Source organism: Platichthys flesus, chromosome 3 (genome assembly GCF_949316205.1).
Source record: "Platichthys flesus chromosome 3, fPlaFle2.1, whole genome shotgun sequence".
NCBI lineage: Eukaryota > Metazoa > Chordata > Actinopteri > Pleuronectiformes > Pleuronectidae > Platichthys > Platichthys flesus.
Genome location: NC_084947.1, coordinates 9278402 through 9305453, shown reverse-complemented (window position 1 = coordinate 9305453; position 27052 = coordinate 9278402). Strand labels below are relative to the sequence as shown.

At 43.4% G+C, this 27052-nt stretch overlaps 1 protein-coding gene across 6 annotated transcripts in view; it reads left to right on the top strand.

Annotated features, from left to right (window-relative positions):
* Nucleotides 1–27052, top strand: part of aopep (aminopeptidase O (putative)) — a 69598-nt gene that overhangs the window by 3190 nt on the left and 39356 nt on the right. For 3 of the 6 annotated variants that reach the window (XR_009915779.1, XR_009915778.1, XM_062381749.1), the window contains exons 4-11: nucleotides 816–1068; nucleotides 1880–2093; nucleotides 2551–2675; nucleotides 17858–18071; nucleotides 19240–19346; nucleotides 24072–24174; nucleotides 24413–24520; nucleotides 25594–25637. Coding sequence is in view for 1 of the 6 variants with exons in the window: in XM_062381749.1 (XP_062237733.1) it covers nucleotides 816–1068; nucleotides 1880–2093; nucleotides 2551–2675; nucleotides 17858–18071; nucleotides 19240–19346; nucleotides 24072–24174; nucleotides 24413–24520; nucleotides 25594–25637 (1168 nt within the window). In the remaining 5 variants the exon portion in view is untranslated. The remainder of the gene's footprint in view (nucleotides 1–815; nucleotides 1069–1879; nucleotides 2094–2550; nucleotides 2676–17857; nucleotides 18072–19239; nucleotides 19347–24071; nucleotides 24175–24412; nucleotides 24521–25593; nucleotides 25638–27052) is intronic. The other 3 variants (XR_009915784.1, XR_009915781.1, XR_009915782.1) reach the window with 1 other exon arrangement.

Genomic DNA, 27052 nt, shown 5'->3' with positions numbered 1-27052 from the left:
TCGGATCTGAACTCCAGAACATAACCTCCAATGATTCTGTATAAATTATTAAAATGGCTCAGCTGGAACCTGCCAACAAATGCTTTGCTTTAAAATTCAAGTTGTTGAAAAGCTGCTTCTGTTGATGTGTTTGGGACGTTCAGCTTATTTTGTTCAATTACAAAAGGGGATTCTAGAGAAACATGCAATAGACTGAAAAATAACTTGGGTATTTTATCGACACTGGTGTTGAAACAAACTTTTATTTTATTTCCTTTTGAAAGAAATGTTTTTTTTTATCCTGGTTCCACATCTGAGATTTCTTCAGTGCTTCAATTAGATGTAGTGTTGTGCTCCATTTCTCCCGAAACAACCGGAGCTTTGTAGATGGGATTAAGAATTACAGCATCATGTCTCTGTATCAAAGCCAAGAAATGTAATGACAGACCTGCTGCAAAGCGGCATGTGGATAAATGTGGATAAATTACTGCAGCTGTACTGAGTGTTTGTAAGATGACTTTACAGAATTAACCGCTTTTAATTGATTGGTCGTATTTTTCCTTTGACATGAAGGATGTGAACTGCTTCTCGTGACCGCTACCGCAGCTTCTCTGTCATCTAGAATGTTGGCACGAGGGACGTGTCACACTCGACTGATTTGTTGGGGGATGAAAATCACAAATGTCTCAGAAGAACAGAACATCTGACTGAATAATGAAATGAGAAGAATTTGCAATTCATAACAAATCTTTCTTTCATTTCTGTCTTCATGCCGCAACCAAACTGCTCTCTACTTCCCTTCCTTCAACATTCTGCCCCTCCTCTGCCCTCTGCAGGCTTTTCAACGTGGAGCTACTACGTCACTATGCCCATGCCCGCCTCCACCTTTACCTTGGCGGTTGGCCACTGGCGCCAAGTCACAGCAGATATTCCCCCAGCGTTGGAAGGAGAGGTGAGGAACAGGACAGACTGCGGCAGGACTGCCAAACCTGGGGATGCGTCTGGGGAACGGACTGAGGCCGGGCTTGTGTCTGGACTTGGAAGCTCCTCCAGTAAAGTAGTGAAAGGCTCTCCGCGCCAGACTGGCAGGTATATTATGGGTTCTTTTCTTCCTGTAATACCTCCTCTCTCCGAGTCTGCTCTATGAATGCAAGTCTGCCCTTTCCACACTCCAGGGTGAAACTTTCCTTTTTGCCATGTGAAAAAGGTGCAAGTGAAGTTAGGGTGATCAATCAGCTCTTTATGAGTACAGTAAAGCTTGCACCATAGTACATTGGGTTCAATTGCCAACGGAATGGCAATTGAACCCAAGAATAAAAAGAAGCTCATTTTATAGAGGTCCAGGATATAAAACCCAGACTGCAACATTTTGTGAGAGTTGGTTTACTGTGGGCAGGGCGGGGTTGGTCTGGGGTCTTCCTCTTCACTGGCCAGAGGGTTGGAAGGACTGCCAGTGGTTTCCAGTAATCATCCCCCTCCCCGTATGGTTTTCCTCCAGCGGCAGCCCAGCCGTAGCCTGTAGCAGGCCCCAGTAATCTCCCACTACAAGGCAGGCCTTTATTTTCATTGAATGAGTGGAAGGAAAGTTGGACGTCGCTAGAAACCTTTGGAACGACTCTGACGCTCAGGACAGAGTCGGTGCTGGATATTGCATTTAAGAGCGAATGAGGCTACATGTCAACACATAGATATTTTGGGGATCACTGTGGTTTGCCTTTTTGACGTTTATATATTTCCTATTTCCATTGCTTTCCTTTCCACGCTTAGCACAGAGAGACGGGACGTGCCACTTTTGGTTCACAGTTCCAGAACTGTGTATTTCTTTCAGTAAGAAAAATTCATTAAATCATTGTTATTAACCTTGGATTAAACTTTTCTTCCCCGTTTTAATCTGCTACAGTGGAGACCGGACCACCTGCTCAGACTCAACATTCCCTTACGCTCACCTTGAGGACCAGGCGCTCTCTGTAACTGATTATTCAGGCATGGTGGATGGAGGCGTCTCTTGTTCCCATGATGACTACCCTTGCCGATTTGCAGAGCGGTCGGCTTGGTCCCAGCGGGTGATTCCGCACCGTGTGTTTGGCCCCGTCGGCTTGCTGCAGCAGGCCCAGGTGGAGTTTTACCAGAGGAGCCACTGAGACCTGAGCTAATTATATTTTATACGACTAGAGGAGAAAGGTGGCACCAGCTGATGTTTGTGTCACCATCCTCTCTCGTCAGCATGATGAGAGCATGTGACAGAATTCTCACGAGAGCCACTTCACACGCTCATACACGCACATGTGAAATTCTGACTGGAATAACATTGATCATATGAAGTCAAAAGCTTCTGCACATTTAGTTAATTTGGATTTTATGGGGCCTCAAAGATGAGTGGCAACACAGTGTAGCATAAAAACAGAAAGTGCAGTCGACTTGGAATTGATCTGGACCATAGAGCCATCATAGACATGCAGCAAATACACAAACTCTCAGCAGATACATTAACTCTCCAACTATTGTACGTGTAAATCTTACCCATGCACACATCTGATTCAAGTAAAAGCTCTTCTGCTGTTCCTTTTGTAGATGGGAGTCCTTCAGCTGTTGCCTCGATGCTTGGCTGCAGCCCATGCCGTTCTGGGGGTCCATCCCTTTCCCCGCCTTGACGTTCTCATTGTTCCAGCAGGGTTCTCCAGTCTGGGCATGGCCAGGTAAATCTCTGGTAGAACAGTGGAAGGTTCAGATTGGTCACTATTCTGGAAAGAGAGAAGGAAAGGGACATTAGAGGGACTAAAAAATCAAGTTGTAAGCAAGATCAACTGTTTAAAATGAATGTTAGGTTCATAACTTCACGTTTTTTGAAAATTAGGGAATCAACAGTCAATATTTATAATTCAGATTTTAAATCGACAAAAGCAGCAGAAACAAGGGGTACAAAAAACCCTGTTATATTATAACCTTTTTAAAAAGAACAGGTAGCAAAAACAATTTCCTGCTGTTGAAAGACACGGCCCAAATCAGCAAACGCTTTAGAATCGTATCTTTCCAAGTTGACATCTTCATCTTTGTCTTCTACGTGTATGCTCCTCTTTTTCATCCTGAGAATTATTTTTGGGATGCATGTCTGAAAGCGGCTATACTCAAACTGCTCCACTGCCCATTTCAAATATTGAATACAGCAGGTTTGAAATTCTCCAGTCGTAACAAGTGTTTTCTTCTGTCTTCTGCAGTCATTTAAAGTCGGACAATGCATACAACTATTGACAGGTTGTTGAGCAACAGAACATCAAGGTTTCGCCACATCACAGCTTGTTATTTTTCATTCTCTCTCCCGCTGCTTCTGGTGTGTTTTTCTTATAAAGTGAAATTTTCTGGCTTGAGTGATTAATGACATGCGTCACAGTTCCAAACCCCCTCACTCTGTCTCAATCTTCTCTTGTTGAGATCTTTCACGTTGGAATTCTTCACTGAATTAAAGAGTCCGACTATAACTCCCCTCGAAACTCAATCTATCAACTCAATCACTTGTCAACTCTGCTTTTCCAACCAACATAACCTGCTTTCAACACCGGCCTGTGGGGACTTACGGTCGGACTTTTGGAATAACCACGGTGCTCGTAAAAGGTTGTGATGCTGCCAATTTTTTTTTTTTTCCAGCAAGAAAAGTACCAGTAAAGTGCTCAGGCTGCACGAGTTGCAAGCCAGACAAAAATGTAAATGCATAAAAGTTGGCGGACAGAGGAATCTTTAGCGTCCTCACCAGATCTCAATTCAAACCCTTTTTCCATACGCTGTCCATGTCTTCTTTCATTGTCCCATCATTAACCCTCCACTCTTTTCTTCACCACTTCCCTCACCCTGCTTCCAAAACTCACCACCTCTTCCTTCGTCCTTCACAGCTTCCCTTATTCCATTCCATCCCTTCTTTCATCCCAAACAGCTCTCCTCTGTCATCCTCTCCCAACATTTCCCTCCCGCCACATCTCTTAACCTGTTGACACTTTTTTTTTTTTGTTGCCATTAAGTTAGCACTCCTAGTCATGTTTACACTGTATTTGAATTTCTCCATCTCTTCCTTCAAACAACATAACGCGGTTATTCCGTCTTCATTAATTCACTTTTCCTACCTTTAAAATACACCTAATCCCTAACCCCCAAAACCCTGACCCTCTTGGAGAGAGAGGTGGCTAACCTACACACTCTGGGCCCAGCTTCATTGACTCAGCGAGTGAGTCAATAGGCTTCAGGTGGTCTGCAGGCGCTGTGCTGAACACTGGACCTGTGTGTATTTATGTATGCATGTTTGTGTGCAGTTGCAGTGGTGGTCTGGGTGCTGATTAGTGGGCACGAAGCCACAGGATGACAGATTTACTGTACCAGGCACTCCAGATAATTCTCCTCTATTTATTTATTTGTGTTCTTCACCCACACATGTCCTCCTCTTTAACTTATTTCCCTCTACTCTGTTTCCATGTGTTGCCTCTTTTATAACGTTACTATCCCTTGCTGTCTGTCGTCTCTTCATCCTGTAAATCAGCCATTTTCTGCTTCTGTCACTTCTTCCTTTTCGCGCTGCACGTCTCTTATTCTTCTCCTCATCTCACAGCTCTTTCGCCCTCATAATATCCTTCAATCTTCGAGCCCCCTTGTGTTTGTCGTCCTTACTCTGTCCTCTCCACCTCGCCGTATGGCCGATCCCTCTTCAGTCTGGCCTCCAGCATTCTTCAATGGCGATGGTGCCTCTGGAAATCAAGTTTTATATTCTCTCTGCAGTGTATGTCTCTCAGCTGGCGTATGCTTCGCCTGGAGATATGATTGAAATCCAGCCGGTGGCCATATGAATGAGGTTCAAATTGGAAATTGAAGAAAAATATGGACCATAAATGTCTGGCCTTTTTAAAGATTGTGTTGATGAAGTGAAATGATTAGGGTGGCCGGTGAACGTAGCTCTGCAGTCTCAGTCTGTCTTCCTCCTCCCCCCCGATGGCCTCCCTGGAGAAAAGCCCCCCAGACAGGATATGAGCTCATGCCTGAATATGTATTCTGCATAATATTCTGACATTGCATCCAAGACTGTTCTCAATCAGAAAGGGTTTTGAAGCATAGAGGAAGACAAGATAGTTTCAGTCGGGTTCTAGTTCACAACTTTGCATATTTATTCTTAATAGTTAATAGTCTTTCCCTCATCTAGTAAAAAAATAAGTCTCCCTGCTGTATTTATACAGAACACACATTAAATTACACGGGCAGGCACTCCCAGGCACTGATGGCTTTCACCCCGGCTGCTTACACTCCAGTTAGCTGCAGACGACCAAGAGGAGATTTAGGGCCTTCATTAGGCTTCAGACAGCACCTGCACTGACTCCCTATAAAACCCTGCATGGTTCTCAACCCAGTGTCAACTCCTTGCATCCTCCCCTTCATGTCCTGCACGCCTTTACACTTAACCGCAGGGTTGCGACATAAGGAAGTCGGGGAGGTCTCCGAAATGGAGGCCTAGATTGAGATGGAGATGAGAGAGAAATGAGGAGGGTAAAAGCGGGGTTCATGATAGGTCAGCGGACCCCCAGGATGTGGGAGAGGATGTGTGGATTATTCCCAGCAACAAAAGCCATTAGCCTCTGGAAGAACTTCAGAGACTGGCGCTATTTAATCTAGGGATTGGGAGGTATGTGGGCCCCAGTTATTGGGACCAAGCCAAGCAAAGGTTTTTGTGCAGTGCCCCAGTGGAAACAGCAGGAGCATAGGGGCTATAGGCCAATAGGCGGCAGCGAGGGGACATGAAACTGTTGTAGTGTGATACAGAGAAGGGAGGGCCGAGGCAAAGCGAGGGGAGGAATCGCAGCGCCGTGAAGTTTTTACACCGAGATACGGAGGAGGGAGGGCAGGAAAACGAAGATTAAGAAGTCAAGTAAGGGCAGGTCTGCATTCAAGGCCTGTACATTGATTGCTCCCGTGAGGCTTTCTGCCACATGCAGCGACTCAAGGGGTACAAGGCTTTACGCAGATGTAGCTTCCAGGGCATGAAGCCAGTCAGCAGTTCGTAGGATTTTACATCACCAAAATTAGTTTATTTTATGGAACAACAAGAGCATCAATCTGTTAACCTTCAACATAATCCTCTTCTGCTTTAGCTCCAAGAATTCGTAAGCAGTTCAAGTTGTCAACAGATGCATATTATCCTGCAAATATCCTCTTTATATGTCTGTCTGTACATTTTCTTATTGTCATTCACTCCGCTCCTCTGGCAAACCCGGCTCAGAGAGTGGAATATAGAAGCACTGCTGCGTGAACCTCTCCCCCTGCTATTAGTACAACTTGTAAGGCCCCCGAGGAGCCGATAAGGCAGACGAAGAAAAATGCGACATGGTTAAACATTGATAGAGGAGCATGGACGAGGTTTGATGTCACGCCGGAGATGCGGAGGAAGCGAGTGTGTGAAAGAGTTGGAATCAGTGAGCACAGAGGGGAATCCCTTCAAGTTACAAGGTTTCCAGTTGGTATTAAAAAGCTCATTGTCCCGAGAGATTGATGGACATGGGAATGAGGCCGCAAATCCTGATGAATCTGCTCCGAGTTGTCACGGTTGGACTGCTCACGATCTACCGTACATATGCAATTATGAATGTGCGTGTGTGTGTGTTTGTGTGTACCTTTGTGTTTTTTGCCTGAGCTCACACTGTGCTTTTAATTGTTTTTATTTGGATGCGCAATCTCGCAATCGCATCTCAACCACGTCATTTGCTTCCGACTGGGAGTGACAGGAAGGGCACGGCATTTCCTCACGCTCTTTGAAGCTGAGGTCTACGGGGTCCCGAAGCCTCGGCTGAACTTTATCAGAGATCGGCATGTTTGCTGCATGGCCAAATGAAGACATGTCTGTCGGCCCAGAGAGAGAGAGAAAGGGAGAGAGAGAGAGAGAGGTGTTTTCCCTGCGCATTACTTGAGACATGACACAAGTGTTGAAACAGGCCTTTTAGTCGTGTGGGTGATGTGGGCTTTGTTTTGCTTCTCTGTAGACAGGCAGATTCCTGTGCTTGTTTTCGTATGAATGCTTGTATTGTTCAAATAATGGTGTAAGGATGTGTGTTCAGTTCAGTGGGGTGACGTCAGAGGAATGCTGCACAGATCATTTGTCATTGCCTGTCGTCCACTTTTTCCCTCAGGTGGTGAGTGTTTAAGGCTCCATGCTTTTTCCCATTTCGGTCACTTTTAAGTCAATTGAGCAAGTTCAACGTGCAATTATTTGTTATTGCCGTTGGGGTTTTTTGGGGACGGGACGGGAAGGGAGTGCCGCCCCACACCACTTGATGGCGGGTTCTGATAAAACCCACAAACACAGACGTAGAAAATATCTCTCAGCACGTCTCATTGCACTTGTATCGCCAGCTCTCGTGATTAGCGCTGTTTCTATTCAAGCAGAATAACACAAACACTTGGCATCTTGTTATTGGAAAAAAATGTTTTTCATACTCTTCCAACTTCACATCGTTTTCCAAGATACTACATCTTAGTAGTAGCTGCTGTCGTCGCACAAGAAATGGAAAGAAAAAACTAAATATGTGGTTAAACTCGTAGTTCCACTTGCAGTACAGCCTAAACTAGACGACCATAGAACTGTCACTAGCACAAGGAGGAAAACATGACTGGTGTGTACCTCTTGACCTCTCTAAGTGGCACTGGAGGATTTTCAGCCTGACTTCAGTTGACTGCATTGTTTGTTTATGGGCTAGCAGGAAGTTGCATTGGCCATTGGTCCCTGTTGGGAGGAAGTGGCGAGCTGCGGCGCCGGGGGGAGTTGCTGCCCTGCAGGATAATCCCCCGCTGCCCTGGGGCTCTTTAACGTAACCAGCTAAGCTCTTTTTTATAGGACCAGACCAGTGGTTTTGCATGTTTTCAACCATTAAGTAGAAATCACACACTCTCCACATTACTGCGGACCATTTCCTAAAGCACTCTGCAGGTTTTTAGATTGATTTACTTCCTCCTAAGGAGACACTGGGTTTCATTAACTTCAGTAGGGTTGAATTTTTGTTTTACTACTTGGTTATACAGCTGCAAGGTAGAATATTTATTTCAGATTTGCTTCCTTTCAGCAGCTTTATGAAAGTAGGAAACAACGAATTTCTCTCCACCGTGTCTCTGTTTTTCAATTGTTCCAACTTTCATCTTGTTTTTCACACAAGGAAGCACATGAATTTCATTGCAGCCGACTCTCAGCTCCAAACCACACATTAATAGCATTAATTTGCAATGAGATGTTCACAGTAATAAATTAAAAGTTCTAAATTCCTGCAAGTTGATTTTAATGGTGCACCAAAATGAGTGGAAACTAAATCTAGGAAAATAAATTGGAAAACTTTGAAAAAGTGGTCTGCGATAAAGTGACGCCTGCTTCAAAAACATCAGCATTTAAAAGATAAAACTGGGAGATCATTAACTTTTAAAAGGAAGCATTACTGCTTGTTAGCATCTTATATTGTAAGTATATAAAGTATAACTCTATACAACAACTGGCCAATTAAAAAGATTAGATCTTAAAATGCCCCAGTTTCCAACATCAGTCTCTCGCCTCATTGGCCCTGAGTCCCCATCACTTTGCACCATTACTGAATTGCACCTCCTGCCTCCTTGTTGACCTGTGCCTCTCCCTTCTTCTCTGTTCCTCCTTTCTCCATTTCTTTCCTCCCCGTCCTCCCACTGCTTGTCCTCCCCGCTTCCCTCTGACGTCTCAGTGGATTTCTTGCCTTTCTGCTCTCCTCTCCAGTTTGATCTTGCGGAGTAACCCTAGAAGTGTGCGACACAGACTCTGCTCTTTCAGGAGGCGGTTAGAGAGACTGCGGGGGAGAGGAGGCCGGGATATGGGGGGGACAGATTCTTTTTTTGTTTTTAGGCTCAGGAGACAGCTGTTAATCAAATAGTCAAGGATGAGGTGTTTCTTTCTTACCACCTTGAGTGGATTTGTCTCTCTTCTGTGGCCACACAAAGGAGCCTGGCGGGTTGAAAAGACAGCTCTGCATGCCTGCACCTGGATAGAGGGAGAGGGAGTGTCACGGGGACAGCGAGAGTGATTGCAAGTAGTTAAGAGTTTTTAAGGTGAACTTTATTTATTTTTCTCCACAGTTTCCCCCTTGTTCCTTTTCTCCCCATCTGTGAGCAGACACGGGACACCCCACGGGAACCCCCACAAGCACCGGCTGCTGCCATCCATCTTTTTCTTGCTTCCTTGTCTCTTTTTTTTTGGTCAGACCTTTCTCTGTGCTCTTAATGAAGATAGCAGGGTCAAGTTTAGCTAGTGTTTTGTTGTTGCAGGGACATTCCTAGTTATCTGGGGCCTCTCAGCTTTCCTGCTCTATCTGCAGTATAGGTTTACCTGCTCCCCTGTACACTCTCACGAAAGAAGCAGCCATCTATTAACTATTCCCCTGCTTTACAAGATGACAGGGTTATATATCTAGCTGTAGACATGCAATGATTTTATCCACAGGAATAATCACAAAGCAATTCATGCATGATGTTTTTTGAATTCTATATTAATCACGCGTTGTTAGGATGTATTTGCAGCATCGGTCAAATTTATAACCACTGTTGTATTTGCTGTGTGGTCCCAGGTGCCATATAGGCTATAATAATAATCAGTGGTTGGTGAGTGATGGTGTGCCAATGTGAAGTGCTCTCAGATGTGAACCTGCTAGCAACAGTTGGTATATGGTACTACATTTAACAGTAACACAGACACACTGTGCCATAACTCTGGATTAGAGGCTGTGGTAAAACAGGCCTGTCACTGTGCAACACATTCTAGCAACTAATGGATGAGTCCATAGGACCCATTCAGTGGAGAGATGGATTGGTCCATTGCACGCTGTAGGGGACACTACTGCTGTTGCTTCTGTATGTGTGCATCCTGGGGCATGTGTGTGTGTGTGTGTGTGTGTGTGCATGCATGTGTGTGTTGTATTGCAGCCTAGAGGCTAGGGGGTAATTTAATTTCTCTGTGCAAAGCCAGAAGACTTAATCTCTGTGGGACCGCTGTGCTGAACCGGCCAAAATGAGACATTTGAAACAAAGTGCTGTGAAATGCTTTTTTGGTAATGCTTCCAATGTCTGTGTTTGATTTTAGCCTCGGGGTGAGAGAGCCCTGCTCCGAGCTGGTCTCGACCAGTTGCTCCTACAAGAGGCTGTTTTAAGTCGTGTTCGTGACGTGGCTCTTATGGAGTCAGTTTGCTGATTGGTCAATCCACCAAATTGTTGGTGAATCCTTCTGAAAATACTCATCTCGTGATTTTTTTCCGGTAGCACATGAGCAGGCCAAAGTTTCTTATTTATCCTGTGAAATATCTCAACATATGTGAGATGGGTTGGCACAAAGATTTAAGGCATGGTTCCCATATAATAAATCCCGTTTGTGATCCCCTATCCTGCCAGCATGAGGTTCACATTTGTGGCTTTGAGTGAAAGCAACTATTGGATGGATTGCCATGACATGACACGTTCATGGCCCACACTTTGGTGTTCCCTTAACTGCATTTAGTTTCCAGTATGCATCTCCCATTATATACGCCATCTTAAAGGATATGTCTGGTAATATTCTATAGTCTCCAGCAAATCCCAGGAAAGACCAAAAGGCGATGAATGATTGTTGTCTGTGTTGCTAAAGCCTCTCTGTACCACAGAGAAACCAGGTCCAGTAACCACATGTTTTGACAATAAGAAAAATATAGTGCGTTACTTGTCACCTTGTTTGTACTGTGGCTCCTCCTCTCGACGATCGTTATCATACCTCGTTAGAGCACTTGTCAAAGTGATAATCACCTTGTACATTCTTTCTTGTGTTTGACTGCTGTGGTGTTGTGTAAGTGGGTTGCTGCGGAGGCATTCACATCAAACACCTCTAACCCACATTCACATCCATCAACTGCCGGGGTTGTGTCTGAAACCTCTGTGGAGAAGACAGCTCCGCCCGCTCGCTGGCTAATTTCACATCGATCTCGCCTCCATCCATCTTTTCCATTCTGCCGAACACTTTTCAAAATTGCCCAGCAGTAGTGAGCGGTCTCACTTTCCATCTCCTCTTTGTCTCGTTCTCTCAGGTTACATAAGAGAGAGAGAAAAATAGTAGACTTATTATCCTGCAGAAAAGGAAACGTCTTAAATGATCATCCTGTGAAATGGATTTGCCGTGTCTTTCTCACTGAGGCTGTAGCAGAAGTCAAGAAGAAGGCTCTGAGTGCAGGGTAGTGACTGATGGGATGTTTGTGTAAATAGGTGCAATAGTACAGGAATGTGGGTTATGACATGTTGACACTTCCCATTGGCTGATTGACAGAGTCCTGCTGTGATTCTTTACTGCTCATAAAATACTGCATCGGCCCTATTTTGTAATTCCATTAAACTGTACTGTGTTAAGACAGTAAAGCACTGTGAAACTTAGACAAACTGAGACATTGTGATATTTTGTCTTTGTGAAGGTAAATATTGACATGTGTACCTACCTGTATGTGTGTGTTGCCATCCATTAGTCATTCAGGTGTGTATGTTTTGCCCGTGGAGTCATTCAGAGATTTCAGATTTCAGCAAACCAGCATTCAGCCGCAGAACAATAGCTCACTATTACAGACAAATAAGTGTCCATGCTGATTAAGTCTTTGCTCCAGAATCTTACAACACACAAACACACAAACACACAAACACACACCCCCTCAAGAACATTCCTCTTGCATGACATCACTTTTTGGAAGCGGTACTAAACAAGGAACAAACTGCTCTGTGGATATTGTTGTACTGTTTGGAGAGGATGGATAAGACATCTGTTATCACTTCCCAGCTGATACGGATTGAAAGTGGATTTGGCGAACGTGTGTGTGTGTGTGTGTGTGTGTGTGTGTGTGTGTGTGTGTGTGTGTGTGTGTGTGTGTGTGTGTGTGTGTGTGTGTGTGTGTGTGTGTGTGTGTGTGTGTGTGTGTGTGTGTGTGTGTGTGTGTGTGTGTGTGTGTGTGTGTGTGTGTGTGTGTGTGTGTGTGTGTCTTTCCATGCCTTTGAATTTCTGCTGGTTTATGTCGTTGAGTTTTCATGCTCTAGACACTTATAAAAGCATGAATGTTTTTTAGGTGTAAGAATTCAACAGCGACTACACAACAACAGTGTAACTTTGAAAGACCCCACATCACTCTCATGTGTCGGCACTACAAAGCCTCATTCTCTCCCGACCCAAGCAGCACAGTTCCCTCCCTGTTCCTGATGACCTCTGATATCGTTGCTGCTATTTATTTTCGGGCTCTGATGCGATCCCGTGTATGTGGGTGGGGCGGCTCTCTGGGGGCCCCGGCCCGGCCCTCGCTCATGTGATCAGGCCCTACATGGAGTGGCATTTGGCCCGGCCCTGTGGGGCCCCCGTCTGGGAGCAGGGCGCTGATCTGCAGCCAGCCTGGAATGCCAGACATTTGAAGTCAGACTTGTTAAAAAAGAACGAAGGGTGGTAGGAGTTTGGTCAAATAGGCCCCTGTGTCTAAAATAGCCCACAGACTCTGCTCGAGAGGGAGGGAAGGGAGACAAAGCTTCTTCCCGTAAGCTGACATTAGAAAGGCCGGCCCTCCACCCTTTGCTGGCATAGACAAGAAGAGAAGAATTGTTCCTTGCGTGTTTTTCACGTGGCTTTTGTCCATCTCCCTACCTGTCTGTCATTGTGTCTTAAAAGTGTAAGTCCACATGTCTCTGGGCTGGTATGTAGTAATGTGTAAAACTTGTAAAAATGCTGCTGTAACAGCATCTTGTGTCATAATGGTCCAGCAGTTCAACCATTCACGCACCACGGAATTGACAGTGCTCTCAGGGAAAGAGCAAAACTCATCACACACAATGACAGACAAGAGGATGTTGTCTGTCTTTCTCTTCTCTTGTGTCTTTCTCTCTCTCTCTCAGCTTCCATAGCTGTCACATAATCTTTCATTTACTGATTCAAGTTCCCTTTTCTCTCTGTCCTTATATTTTCTCCAATCTGTCTCTCTGTGTTGTTGAATTTTATCTCCAGCTTTAATTAGCTTCTCGCTCCCACTCTCTCATTTACGCTTACAGTACACACTCACTCAGCTCCCATCATCTTTTTCCCCATCCCTCTGTCTCGTGGGGCTGTTTTACTGGTGTCTCGGCTATGAGCTGAGCTGGGCTGGGGATGTCAATTACAGGACTATGATAGGGCTCCTGCTGCATTATGCATGGAAGTGTCCCGCTGGGGAAAAAATGGCCTCCAGCCATGAACAATGGATGGAGGGATGGAGGGATGAATAATGGATGGAGAGATGGAGGAGCTAATCACTATTGCAATCTGTGTCCCACCAAATGGAAGATTTGCCCTGGCTCACACCTCTGAAACTCAAGGCCAAGTCACCCCGGGTGAGTCCGTGTCGGCAGGTTGTCGCGTGAGAAAGCACAGGAGGGCTTTAATCAGTTTTTCATTTTTGCGTGATTCCGTCCCAGTGGGTGTTCCCACCAGAAAGGTCACCTATGGTCTTATGTTTGTTATTCTATATGCAAAGAGTCTCTCATCGTGATCTGTTTTGTTGGATGTGAAGTCAAAGGACTCTTTATATGCCGTCTAATGTAAAAATGTAGTGTTTGCCCTGAAGTCTGTCCAAGTGTTTATGCATAGTTCTCTTGAGGCCTCCAGGCACCACATGAAGGTAATCAAGAACCAAGAGACTGAAATTCATCCAATTGGTATCCAATTAATTTTTGAAGTTTGAATTGCATTTCTTTAATATAGTTCATAAAAGAATATGTCGCTGTGGAGAAGAGTAGAGAGCAGAGTTCTTTTCTATAACATCAGAAGGGCAATTTGTTGCACAGTCACTGAGGCAGTCAATTAAAGATCAAACAGAAATCACAAACAAACATGACACACTGGGCCAACCATTATGAATCAATTAACATGGCTTGAGGGTTTTGACCAAGTTTAGATCAAACATCCCAGATTTACACACAATGTGCAGCATCAGAAAATGATAAGAAACCAAAATGAAAATGCCTCTATGATGAACGGTTTGCATTTCTTTTCTTTTCTTGTCGAAATGCTTACAGTGCAGGTTTTTCCATTCACCCAGTCACATACTGTTCATTCATCCAGAGCCTCTATGTGCAGGACTTTACCAAAAATCACTCACACACTGTAGGCACAGCCGTCAGTGTCAATTTGAGGTTTATTATCTTGCCCAAGGACTCTTTGGACACACAATTGGGGGAGACATGGGATTGAACCGTGACTTTCTGGTTAGCGAATGACTCCCTCTAGCAAGTTCCTATAAAATGCAGCACATCTTCTAGACTTCCTGTAATAGATTATTTTTTGTACCAACTGAAACTAAAAATCTTCTTGAAATGAGGTTTTAATGTGATCACCAAGGACCTTTTGGCCCAATCAAAACCCAAAGACTTGAAGTCAATCAGTGATAAGTAGGAACAAGTTGGTTAGTAAATAAATCAGAGAATGTTGATTTTGTGAATGTTTTGATCATCTAAATTCAACAACCTGACGTTGTTGTCGTATTGTCACCTAATGTTTTGCAAGTGATAGTAATTACCTTCACAAAGGAGGTTATGTTTCAGCTGCATTTGTTTGTTTGTTTGTTTGTTTGTTTGTAAGTTAGAAGGATTATACAAAAAGTATACTCAACCAATTTTCCGTGTTGAGTTTTGTGGAGGGTCGAGGGTCGAGGCATGACCAAAGGAACATGGCATTTTGGAGTAGCTTTGGATAAACAGGCTGATGTAGGATCTTTTTTTGCGCTTCTTCTATAACATGGCGAGATATAAGGCATTAGCCTCGCCTAGGTACGTGGTCTCTGAACTTTATTCTACTTGTTGAGTCAACTTTGCTTATTTCCAAAAATACAGAATTCTGACGAACTTTATTGTGCAGATAGGACAGTATTTTCAGATACATGTAGAATACATACAACCAGTCGTTCTCTCCGCATACCTTACATTCACATCTACAGTGGAGATGAAGGTGTACTTTATACTCATGTGCAGGTGCTACACATGCATGGGTGTGTGTGGAACACTTCCCTGCATCCCTGACAGGTCCCTGATGTCAACTAATGTCAGTCAGTGTATCAGTGAATGTGAAAGATGCTGTTGTTATTCATCCCCACCATGGTGGGATGACACTATTTGTCACTGTAGTGACGGATTCCGCCTCCCTCAGAGGAGCATGTGCAAGTGCCGTCTCTGAAAGGCTGTCTTTGTGTTTCCCACACACACACAGACACACACAAACGCACTGCTGGAACTGACAACAAAGGCGAGTTTATCCAATTGTGGGGGGAATAAGATTAGGCTACAGAAAAAACTCATAAGGCTAATGTTAGCATCTCCTGCTCCAGTGAGAGCCTTTGTTTGTGTAATCAGGAAAAACACGGGATTAAATTTGAAACGCTGTCTCGGAAATGATGCCCATAAGACCACACTGTATGATGTCGACATGTTCCTGAGTAGCAGAGGGCGATGCTCTGCCTCCTATCTGATTGAACAATCCTCAGGGAAATAAAGAGTAGTTGTGTTGCTCAGATATCCAATTTTCTTTTCCTCCAAAATAGACTGTCTGGCAGACCCGGCCTTACCTATGTCTATACTCACTGTTTTCCTTTATAATTGACTTAGTTTGCCACCATAATTAGGTTATAGCACGGACAGAGAATAACTCTACATGTCATCTGGTATTTTAAGATGCTAATCTGGGCTCAATGAGAGCAGCTCATTTTACAGCTCCCTATAATTCGTGAATGGCCCCGCTGTGTGGGCTGATGGTAGATGTGGGAGGAAACTGTGAATCCAACAGGTGAAGTAATTCTACTTGCTATGTGTCAGCAGCTTAAATTAGGACAATGGTATTTATTTTGGGGGAATCTCTGTATTTTGTAGTTTATCACAGCATGATGCTTACTGTAACATACATTAGAAAGGAGACCACAGGGATAAATACTTCTAAAAGTCAGAGACAATGTAAGTGGCCTCAGATTTATGGACCTCACTATTTTAGGCGCAGTCAAATGGTTGGTTGGGGGTGGGGGGATGACTTTTCGGTAGGGACCTGCATTTCACCATAAATCCTGCCTCCCATTTATGGACAATGGAGGTTGAGACACTTAAGATCTCGAAAGTGTGAAAGGATCTCAAGACAGTCCGGTGTTGTTGTATTGGCCAGGGGAGAGAGAGAGAGAGCAGCCATTCATTTGCACCTCTGTGACCCCTCTCCCATTCTCCTGTTGCCTCTTACACAGAGTTGGCCCTAAGCCACCCAGGGCAACGAGAGCCTGTTACATAAGAACAAAGTAAAGAATGCTCCAGAAAAGTCTTCAGCCTTGACCTTGGCTTTGACAGAGCGCTCCCATTTGGCGCTGTGCTTTACCACGATGCTGTCTCATGGTGAAAAGTCACATGTGCTGTGTCCACGTGTTCCTGTGCTCAGTAATGTGGACGTGGACATTTTTGAAACTACAAGATCTGGTTTAGCAGATAGCAGTGTTGGTCTGTTCCTTACACAGTCCACACTGACATGTGTCAAGTATTTTGTTTATTGTCATTAAGTTCTGCGTTCAGTCATGGTTCCCAGATGATGCATTATACAGGTGATTCTCTTAACTTTTCCTCTAGTGTAGGTATTTTCTGCTGGCAAATGTTGTAGAGTCCAACATTTTTTTTTCAAAACTTATATTTTACGACCTTAATTAAGAAGAAAGGCGAAGTTGAAGGAAAATAACTAAAGTTCTACTTTAGACTTTTTCGATGTCACATTAAAAAAATAGACTATTATTGGAAGCTATTATTCACATAAATAGTATTTGGCAGCTCACATTTGCAAAGCATTTCCTGTCCAGTTGTGTTGAATCAGAGCTTTGATAGTGTTCTTATTATCCAAAAGGCTTAATGAGACTCTTGAATTGATGTTTCCAACTCTCAGTTACAGAAATAGCATCTTATCTTTGGTATCACTGAGAGCACTTTAAGCCTTTTTGTGTATTTAAATGGTGTCCCAAGAGAGCCTAGAGTACAGCTGTTACCACATTTATACACACTGCACATGCACATAATCTAAAAGTGTATGATACAACCCCATACATTTAATTTCCTTGTGCAAATGTACTTACTTGCCCAATAAATTAGTCAGGAATGTATAATAATGTCAGACACTTAAGATCTCTTTATGAAACACTCTGTAATGTTCCTTTAGTTCCATTCTCCGGTATTTCATTATCTTTCTTTGTAGAACATCATGACATTTTCCAAACCCTTGTTAAAACAAAAATTTACAGCATTGCCCTGAAGTCATAAAGTGAAAAGACCAGGAGAGGGAGTTACACAGTCACCCGGCCATGATTAACGGCAGAGATTAGCAGTTGCATAAAACCACTCAAAACTGCAAATATTATGTAATTTATTTTGCCTATTGTCGGACAATTTAGTTCCACGGAACATGTGGTTTTATATTTTAACCGAGTAGTTTGGTTTGGCTTGATGACTGAGCTGCCCTTAGATAAACTCAATGTAGAAGATGGAGAGAGGCTTCGTTGCTGCACTCGCGGGTCGGTTCGTCTTACTTGGCATGTTCAGGCGTAATGTTCTTTAATCCTAGGTGTGGAATATTAGCTTGCTAATACTTTGATCTGTCTGTAGGGCATGTCTTCATCTCGCTTTTGTTTTTCTTTCCTCTTAACCAATACCTCCCTCTTGTTTGTGCTCTGTTTTGACTCTTACTGCCTAAATCTCATTGATTCTCAAAAAACACTTTTATTCTGCCGTCATCTAATCTTTATTCTCACATCATCCCATTCCTTATATAAATTATAGCTAACTTGATCCTTCTTCTTTATCCCTTTTCTGTGTCCTCTTCATGCAGCCCCCACATAATGTTCCTGTCCCAGAGTGTGTTGTCTGATGGGAGTCCTGGTTCAGGAGAGAGCTGCCTGTCTCTGTGTGGGTCCAGGCTGTGCCATGAGATTGCCCACTCCTGGTTCGGCCTGGTGATTGGAGCAAGAGACTGGACTGAGGAATGGATCAGCGAGGGCTTTGCCACTTACCTCGAGGACACTATCTGGGCCCAAGCACAACAGGTACAGTACAACTGCTGCCATATACAGCTATTTAAGGCTACTTCAGTTTGACAGCCCAGTTAAATGAGAAAGCAACGTTTTCTCATAGCAAATCCTGTCAATGAAAAACTACCCCAGGAAACGTTAAGATATTTGTTAATGCACGTTCACTTTTCCCCCTGTCATTATATAAACGTGCTGCTTTATAATGTGATCCAGCGCCTTCATACAACAACAGCGAGGGGAAACGCAGGTTGACGTTCCAACCTTCCATTTCCACATCTTTTGAGCCAAGACTTCCAAATGTTACTGTTGAGGGTGGACTGCATGTCAAGTCGAGTTGGACATGACATTATTGTAGTAAAAGCAAACATCGAGCACAGGAGGAAACACTTTACAAAAACACCAGTCCAAGTCCCATTGCAGAAAAAGGCACAATCAAGAAACAAAAACTAAGTCTGAAAAGGTCATGGAAGTTATTGGCCAAAAATAAATGAAAGGGTAAGGAGTTCCGGAGCCAACCGCAAAATAAGCTTTCCACCCCAAACCTTTCTAAGCTACTTAAAATTAAAGAGGACTAAGCTGAGGCAAACATAAGAGTCGAGAAAAGCAACTTCTGCCACCTAACTTGAACTTTTACAGATCGTATCGTAGAGCAAAATATAAAAAGTTTGCCTGTTTGGAGCCTGTGTATATAACTTTGCTTAAGATGTTCTAATGCCTGGGGCAGGAATCAGCTTAGTAATTAATGATACCTGAGAAAAAGAGATAATCAACAGCACAAAGGAAGAGGGTGCAGCATCTGTACCAATCCTTTTTTCTTTTTTCTTTGCTAACACTAACTTCAGCTCTAATCCAGGAGTTGACGTACGCCACAGATCTAATCCTCCTACTCGCTTTCCCACACCGTGTAAAGTTACGCAAATGTTTTTCTTGTGTCTGGGCTGTTGAATCATGTCACCTTTATGATATGAGCTCGGCTCTGAAGAAGCAGACAGGGCAGAGCTGCCAAAATCAATAAGACACGGTCACAGTACATCTGGTTAGCACTTTTGTTATCATATTAGGACGCTTTTTACCTTTAATTTAATCTGAATCATTCTGTTTCTGCTGATGAAATCAACCATATCTATTCTCCATCAATCCTCTCCTCTACATCCCTGTTAATGGAGCATATCTCTCCCTCCAGCTCTCCTTCCATGAGACAGCAGAGCACTCTGACCTGAAAGCCCTGCTGAGGTGGAGACGACTCTCTGATGAGCTGCAGAACTCTCAGGAGGAACTTCAGATCCTCAGGTGTGTGTCTCGCATTGATTCAGCCGGAGGGAAATGGCCCCCTTTAGCTGAGCGTGGTCAAAACAGGACGCACTACTAATCACTGACATGAGCTTGAATCCAGACCGTCTGCCTTACTTTAAATTGGAAATATCCGTAGAGGATCGTTTAACGTCAAAGCTGTGTGGAGTGTTGTGTTCTCCCAGGGTTTGTGTGGGTTTTCTGCAGCTACTCAAGCCTCCTCTCGCAGTCCAAAGACATGCCGACTGGGTTTAGGTTTATCAGAGATTCTTGTACTTGTGAATGTGAGAGTCATTTTTTTTTTAGTCTCTGTATATTGGCCCTGTGATGAGCCGGCAACCTGTCCAGTGTGTACTAGACTCCATTTCCCCTGTGACACTCAGAGGAAATGAGGTTTGGATGGATGGATGGATGGTTCAAGGCAGTTGCTCATAATTTTTCACAGTTTCAGTCAGCAGTGCTGCACGTTGTACATTTTTATACAAAACGCTAATCCACCAAGTTGAATGACTAATAGCACTTTGAATAAGCCAACACTAAACCACAGAACACATTAGTATAGTGCAAGATAGTTTGAGGAAAGAGAGATCAATGTGAAATGAGTTGCATTTCTCTAAGACTAAGCCCTGTAATAAATTTCACATAGTTTACCTACCTATGTTATAGCATGTCTTATCGAGTCCAGTGTTTTGTTAAGTGTCTGCACGTGCAGACACACACGTGCAGACACACACGTGAGCGTGAGGTTTATGCATTCCAGGGGTACAGGTGTGGCAGGTGTGGTAGCAGAGTAGATCAGGTGTACTGTACTTTCATGTCTTAGAAAACCTCTGCTAATGAGAACGGCGCCTAATGCACACAACCTTTCACATCACCCTGACAATGTGGGACCAACACCCTGTTTGTTGTATCCAGGGTGGAAACCCAGTGTCATCAGGTAATCATAGGCGTAAACATCAGCCAGAAGTTAACCCTTTAATGGTGACGATGCTCACACTTTTTTAGAATATATATACATTTTTGTACATATATTTAATTTCAATTTATTATTTGTACACATTTTTGGCTGGCTTAAACCTTTGGAAGTCTGTGACAAATAATCCATCTGTACATTGCAAACATTGTGTAAGTGAAAGGGTTAAACATGCACCAGAGAGCTGTCTGTGTCTGTCCTGCCGTGGATCCGGGTGTTTCCCCATGAGGCAGACACACAGGTGATTATCAGGATTAGGTTTCTATGCACGAGGTTAAATCAACAACATAAAACCAACATGATAAAAATGCAAACAATACATCCTCTCATACAAACAGACAAACAGGCTCATATGCATACATTATAACTGATTGTGCTACATGGAAACATACTAGTAATGAAGGTGGGGTTTCTAAATCCTCATATCTCTTTAAGCGTTGGGTTATTATTGAGCATGTCGAGTCATAAAGGAAACCTGCTCACACATTATTGTCAATTTCAGCTTTTACTTGCAATTGAAATTACATTTTAAGTCACCATCAGTATTCCTCTGTTTATGTCCTTCTCTGCCTTTCAGTATCAGTTTTATCTGTCAGTATTATTGTTGAGCAGCTTCTAATCTACTTATATCGTGATGATAGGTTATGATCACATTTTGACATCAAAATAATGTTCAAAATCGTGGGTAATACTTCACCGTACATAAGAAATGTTTTCTGAATTAAATTAAAAGCTAACAAATTAATTTTAAAAATTTTTTGTTTTACAAAGGCACAACCGTCATGATAATCGGAAGATCCTCCTTTTCTTTGGAAAGAGTATCCTCGACCAAAAATAAACTCAGCCCTCAGGTTTACTGTCTTTATCTTGGCTTTGACTGTATCCTACAGTTTTCATCATTGGATGGAGTTTTATCATTGACTGCAGACATTTCTAAGGTTTCAGGAGATTTTAAATCCCAGCATCAGTTCAGTGACGCTCTTTAGTTCCAGATGTGAATAACTTCCTGGATAATCCGCTGACACTGACCTAATCACCGACCTTTGACCCCTCCCTAGTTGATCCTTTGACCAGGCTGGTGTTCAGAGACACCTGATGCCGACTACGTCCAGCATTCATTCAGTCCCCCTTTTTCTCTCTTCCATCTTAGTCTCTTATTTTTGATATATTCGACCTATTTGCCAAATTGTGATCAATATTGATATTTGAAAAAACGTCATATTAACATTGTAAAAAGCCACATCTCCTGGCTTTTAGCATTACACCAGAGTGGAAGCATATTATAAACAAAATTAGAGGGGATAAGGATGTAAAGGAAAAGAAACCTAGAGAGATACACACAACCGCCTCGCTACACAAACGTTGTGTTTTCCAAGTTCAGTGGGTCACATCGACACCCCGTGATCCAGCCGGGGCCCCAGTGGCCAGTGTTTATCAGTCCATTTCAGATGAGTTATATTTAGGGCAGCCTGGGCCAGACGCCATTCTCCCTGCTGATTTACTGGGCTGCTGGGAGTGCTGCTCTACCTTATCCGGTTTCCACAGTCAACCCAGTGTAATTTGTCAGGATATGGCTTGCGGAGCTATAAACCTTTGCCTGTGTGTGTTTGTGCATGTGTGTGTTTTGTGGGCGTGCGTGTGCGTTTGACATTAAGTTCTGTCAGTAATAGCTCCTGATATCCTCCTGCTTTTTTTTTCTCTCTCTCTTTCTCTCTCAATCTCTGACACACCCAGGTGTATGCATGGCTACTCACACACCACAGACACACACACACACACACAGACACCCTCCCTCTCACCCACATGGCCCACGAGTCAGATAAGAGCACCATTTATTCTGAAATACATTGAGCTATTGTGCGATTCTCCAAGGCAGCGAGCAGCGAGCCCGCTTAAAGCTGTACTAAATCATCTCTGACAAAGAGAAACTGCAAAAGACAGGGATTTTCACATCCATATATCCCAGGGCTGGACAGTGGGAAGGGTGGAGTTCCTTTGTCTAACACAGCAGTGATGGATCAACATTTTCCTTCTCTCCCTGCTCCGCCACTGGTGTCTCTGACGCACACTTTTTTTCTTCTTCTGGAAATACATGTTCTGTCACTGTTTTTGTTTCTTGCCCCAATCCCTCTCTTTTTTCCCTCTGTATTTTTTCTGTCTGACAGGAACACAGAATATTTCCCAGGGATAACGCACGTCCTGCTGTTGTAGAAAGAATCTATTTCATCTTATCAGCAGCAACAGACGAATGTGGGCACTACGGGCAGGAGACTGGACAGAGAGCAAGTAAAAAAAAAGATATCAATAAAAGGGGAAAATGTAATTGCCAAGATGAGATATAAAGAAAATCCAACATGTAAGTGTTTTACAAATGTGCTTTATTGTTAATCCATATGTCCTCTGACACGCTGAGAATATTGGCAGCTTTTGATGTACAGACACAGAGGCTCATTACTAAAATGTTCCGAAATGGATTTTCCTCTAACCAGGTCATTTTCGTGATTTCTCTCACACACAACACATGCGCACACGCACACAAGTGGGAACACACCCTCATATGCATGATGAAAGTCCTTGTAAGAGTGTCCAGTCAAATTTAGAAATTCCAGGATGCTGATGACTTCCCCTCTCTCTCTCTCTCTCTCACTCTCTCTGTCTCTCTCTAGCTCACGCTCTCTCTCTCTCTATCTCTCAGTCCGCTGGGCCAACCAAACATTCCCTTCTATCTCTTGTCCTCGATTTCTCCCACATCTCCTCCTCCGCTTGTCCTGTGCCCTTATCTAGCTCCTCAGCTCTCTTTACCAGCGACTCAAATAGATCCAATATTTGTCCAAATTGTGAAGCCTAACTCGAAAAAGAGGAATCATTGAGTTCTTACATCACACGTATGAATCTGTGTGAATAAGAATGTGGATGTGCGGTCTCCCCGATCGTGTGCGTGTCTGATCATGAAGTGGTCCGGTGAAAAAAGTGCTAGCCAGTGATGAAGGGTGTATTGATTGGTGGGCCAGGCGCCTCTCGTATCGACTTGACAGGAGGGTGATCCTTCAAGGCCTTCCTATTGGCACACCGAGTTAATCTGCTCAGCGTGATCGATACCGGCTAACTGAAACTATCATTGCACAGCGCTCCCACGTCAGCGCCCTGTTTGTTTGGCTTTCATTGGTTTTATGTGTGTTTGTTTGTGTGTCTACGGAGGTTGAAGACATGATTTGTGTCTGTGTGATAGCGAAACCTGGAGCACGGCTCTTTCTGCGCCCCGCAGACCGGCTTGCTTTTTCTGTGGAAGCGTTATATATTCGCTCAGTGAGTCATGGGCACTAAAGTCGGAGCCCAGCGCTGTGAGGTCATATAAACACTATAGCATGCAATTATAAATCTGCAGCTTGATTTCCAGCCTGCCTCAGGCGATGTAAGGCAAGTTGGCAATGTGTGCGCCATTGAAAGGTTCGGCTGAGTGGCTGGATTTAGTGCTGCTGACGGTGTATTCTTGCTGTGTAGAAAATGTGGTTTCCTGCAACTAAAATATCTGTAAAAAGGGGATAAAATAAAAACACTGTGCTCAGGTTCTCTCTCATTTCACTGTGTTTTCGCTTTTCTTTCTTTCAGCCTGCCCGGGTCATTTTCTGTAAACCCTCCACTTTACTTTGTGTGCTAAATATCTCCCTTCGTGTACTAAATGCCTCTCGTCCCACCTGTCTTATCTTTATATCTTATCCATTGTGTATCTGCTCCGTTTCTTCCTTCTGCAGGCCCAACATGGAAAACACTGGTCATGTTAGCGAGTCTGGCTCCTCCACAGTGAAACATGCCCTCAACCCTGACAAGACTTTCATGCAAGTGCACTACCTCAAGGTGAGAGACGTCTGTGGTAAAATCAGCAAGGAAAGAAAGGGGGAAGGAGAAAAGGGAGAGAATCAAAAAGAGTTTAAAAGTAAAAGTCTATTATGTCTTTATAGGTGTCACACTCTATTTTGTGTGTTTGAAGCAGGACGTGTAATGGGTACAGATGTTGCTGCACAGTTTCTCTGTATTATCTGTGATGGATGATGGATGGATGTTGTTTTCTTTTTTCGTCTGGTCCTTTGTTCAGGGCTACTTCCTCCTCAGGTTCTTGGCCAGTCAAGTGGGAGACGAACAATTCATGGACTTCTTTAGATTGTTTGTGAAGAAATACCACGGGCAGCTGGTTTTGTCACAGGTGAGGCTGTAGAAAACTCTTATTATTGACCCTAGTGGCTGTTAAGTGAACTGCAAGCAGCTTGCGCTCCAAATTGCGGCATGCATGGAAATGAATGGGAACAGCCATGATCACAGTCACAGGGAATGTAATAAACGTTGCATGTAATTATAGTTTGACAAACAAGTTTTTGACTCCTTTGCTGGCACAGTGCTAAAATATTATGTAAAGATAGGTCTGGGTATGTGAGTATTGTGTGTACAGTTTGACTGTCATTATGTTGTTAAGGTTGTTTTTAGACGTGAGCAGCCTCCGTGTGTAACATTAACTAATGTTGCACACTGTTGGGGTTGTCTGTGAAAAGGGGCGAGGTCGTTGGGATCGAGCTTAAACGTCACATCGTTTGGATTTTCTAGGACAATTCTTCCTGAGCCATTTTACACACAAACTAGTCCACTGGCTGTTATAGGCACCTGGAAAGAATCAGGGATGATCACACTTTTCAAGTTGTTACAAACTGTTCACACACTGCCAAAGAAAAAACAATCAACTCACACAAAACAATGATTCCCATTGTTTTTATATCTTAAATGCAGATTCTCAGACTCGCTGCTACTTCAGTGGCTGTTAATACAATCTGAGCTCAGATTTGTGCTTGATTCACTCCGACCTGTCTCTGAGGCACAATGGTATTCACATACATTCATTAATTGGAGGCTGACGTGAGTCTGACCCCATGTGTCACAACAGTTATAAATGCTCCAGCAGCTTTTCAGATTGGTGACGATCCATCAGCTCAGATATTTATTCTGCATGAGGCGGAGGGATCAAACCTGGAGGTCAGTGTGCACGTGTGTGTGCATGTGTGTGTTCTGTCTGTGTGTGATATGTGATGAGTTCCACCTGGCTTCTGTTTCCTCAGTGGCAGGTTGAGTCTTCCTGCTAAATAATGGATGTTACATAAACACTGCTTGACCTTGTACTCCTGACTTAAGATCAGGTATGCCTTTCTCTTTTCTCTTTTTCCCTTTCTCCCACACCTCCCTCAATGCCTCCATCTCTCCCTGTCTTTGCTTTCTTTCTTTTTGGAACAGGATTTCCTGCAAATGCTGCTGATTACCTTTCCCGACATGGAGAGGTATGTAAGTGGCTGTGAATCAAGCTCACAGTATAATTCATGAATAATGAAAAATGACCTGATGCATGTAAGCGACTTTGGTTTGGCCTTGGGTTGCGGTCGCCTGTTTTCTACTTCCACTGTAATTAAAGCTATGTTATTCATTAAATCTCTGTTTTAACTTAGCCCCAGAACTTTTATTTCGGCAACAGATGGGATTTGTGAATAGATTTTTTTTTTATGTCAAGTAATTGAGCATGTGTTGATTTGGCCGCTGCCCTTTGACTAACGTGGTGCTGCTGTGGAAACACGGCCAGAGACGGCTCCCAACACCAATCCTGTTTAGAGAGCAGTCTCATCCGCTCTCATATTAATTGAAGTGTAAAAGGATAACTGCTCCTCCCGCTCGCTTCCTCGCTAATTTTCTCTCTCCCTCCCTGCACTCGTTTAATCATTCAGCTCCCTATTTCTCCTGATTGCCTCATTAACCTCTTCTTCTGCCCGTCTCGCCATTCCTCTTTTCTCCCCTGTCTGTCTTTCACATTATTTATTTCCCCCTCAACCTTACTTTTCTAACACTTCTCTTCCTGAGCTCTCCTTTTTTTTGGGGTCTGCTCTGAATGTTGTTGTTTTTATGCTCTTTTCTGTTATGTGGAGTGTGCCGCCGAGCTGGCAGACATTGACAGATTTAAACAAACGGAGCTGGGGACAGTCAATATTTGGATGTGATGCCTCTTTCACAAAACAGACCACTAGAAAAGCAAGGTTTTGGATTAGATTAGGCGCTCTAGAAAGAGTGGGGGAGGGGGGTCAAATATCCTGCCCATTCCCCACACTAAATCATCCAACCATAATAATTATATGACTTAACTTTAAAATGACAGCATACATAAAGAACATCTGTATTTCTATTTATTACTGTCAATAAGAAGCTACTTCTCTCTATGAATACCTTTTCTAAAAGCTGGTATGTTCCCCTGTGTAATACTATTCAAATTAATTAAAGTTTCCAATCCCATCATGAAGAAACTAGTCCACACATGTCACATATTTTTTATCTAAGCCTATTATTAAACACAATATGACCCGTCATGTCGTGGATTAACGGTATCAACCTTCTGTTTGCTGCAGAAAAGAACAATCCTCTGATATCCCATGTAATCCTGCTTTATGGTGTCTCTGTTGATGTGACAGATGTTTAGTCCTCATGTACCGTCTATGGTTCCAGTCCACATGCCAAAAGTAGAGTTTTCCATGTGGTAAAGGCCCCATTGACGTTTTTTAATGTCCGGTTTCTAGGCAAATCTGTGCTTTATTGGAAATATTACCTACCCCAGTATACTGCGGAGTAAAAGAGATTTTTATGAGCTTCCATTTACTGAAAGTCCACTCTCCATCTGCCAAAGTTTTTTAGCAAATATACAATAAGAAATGAC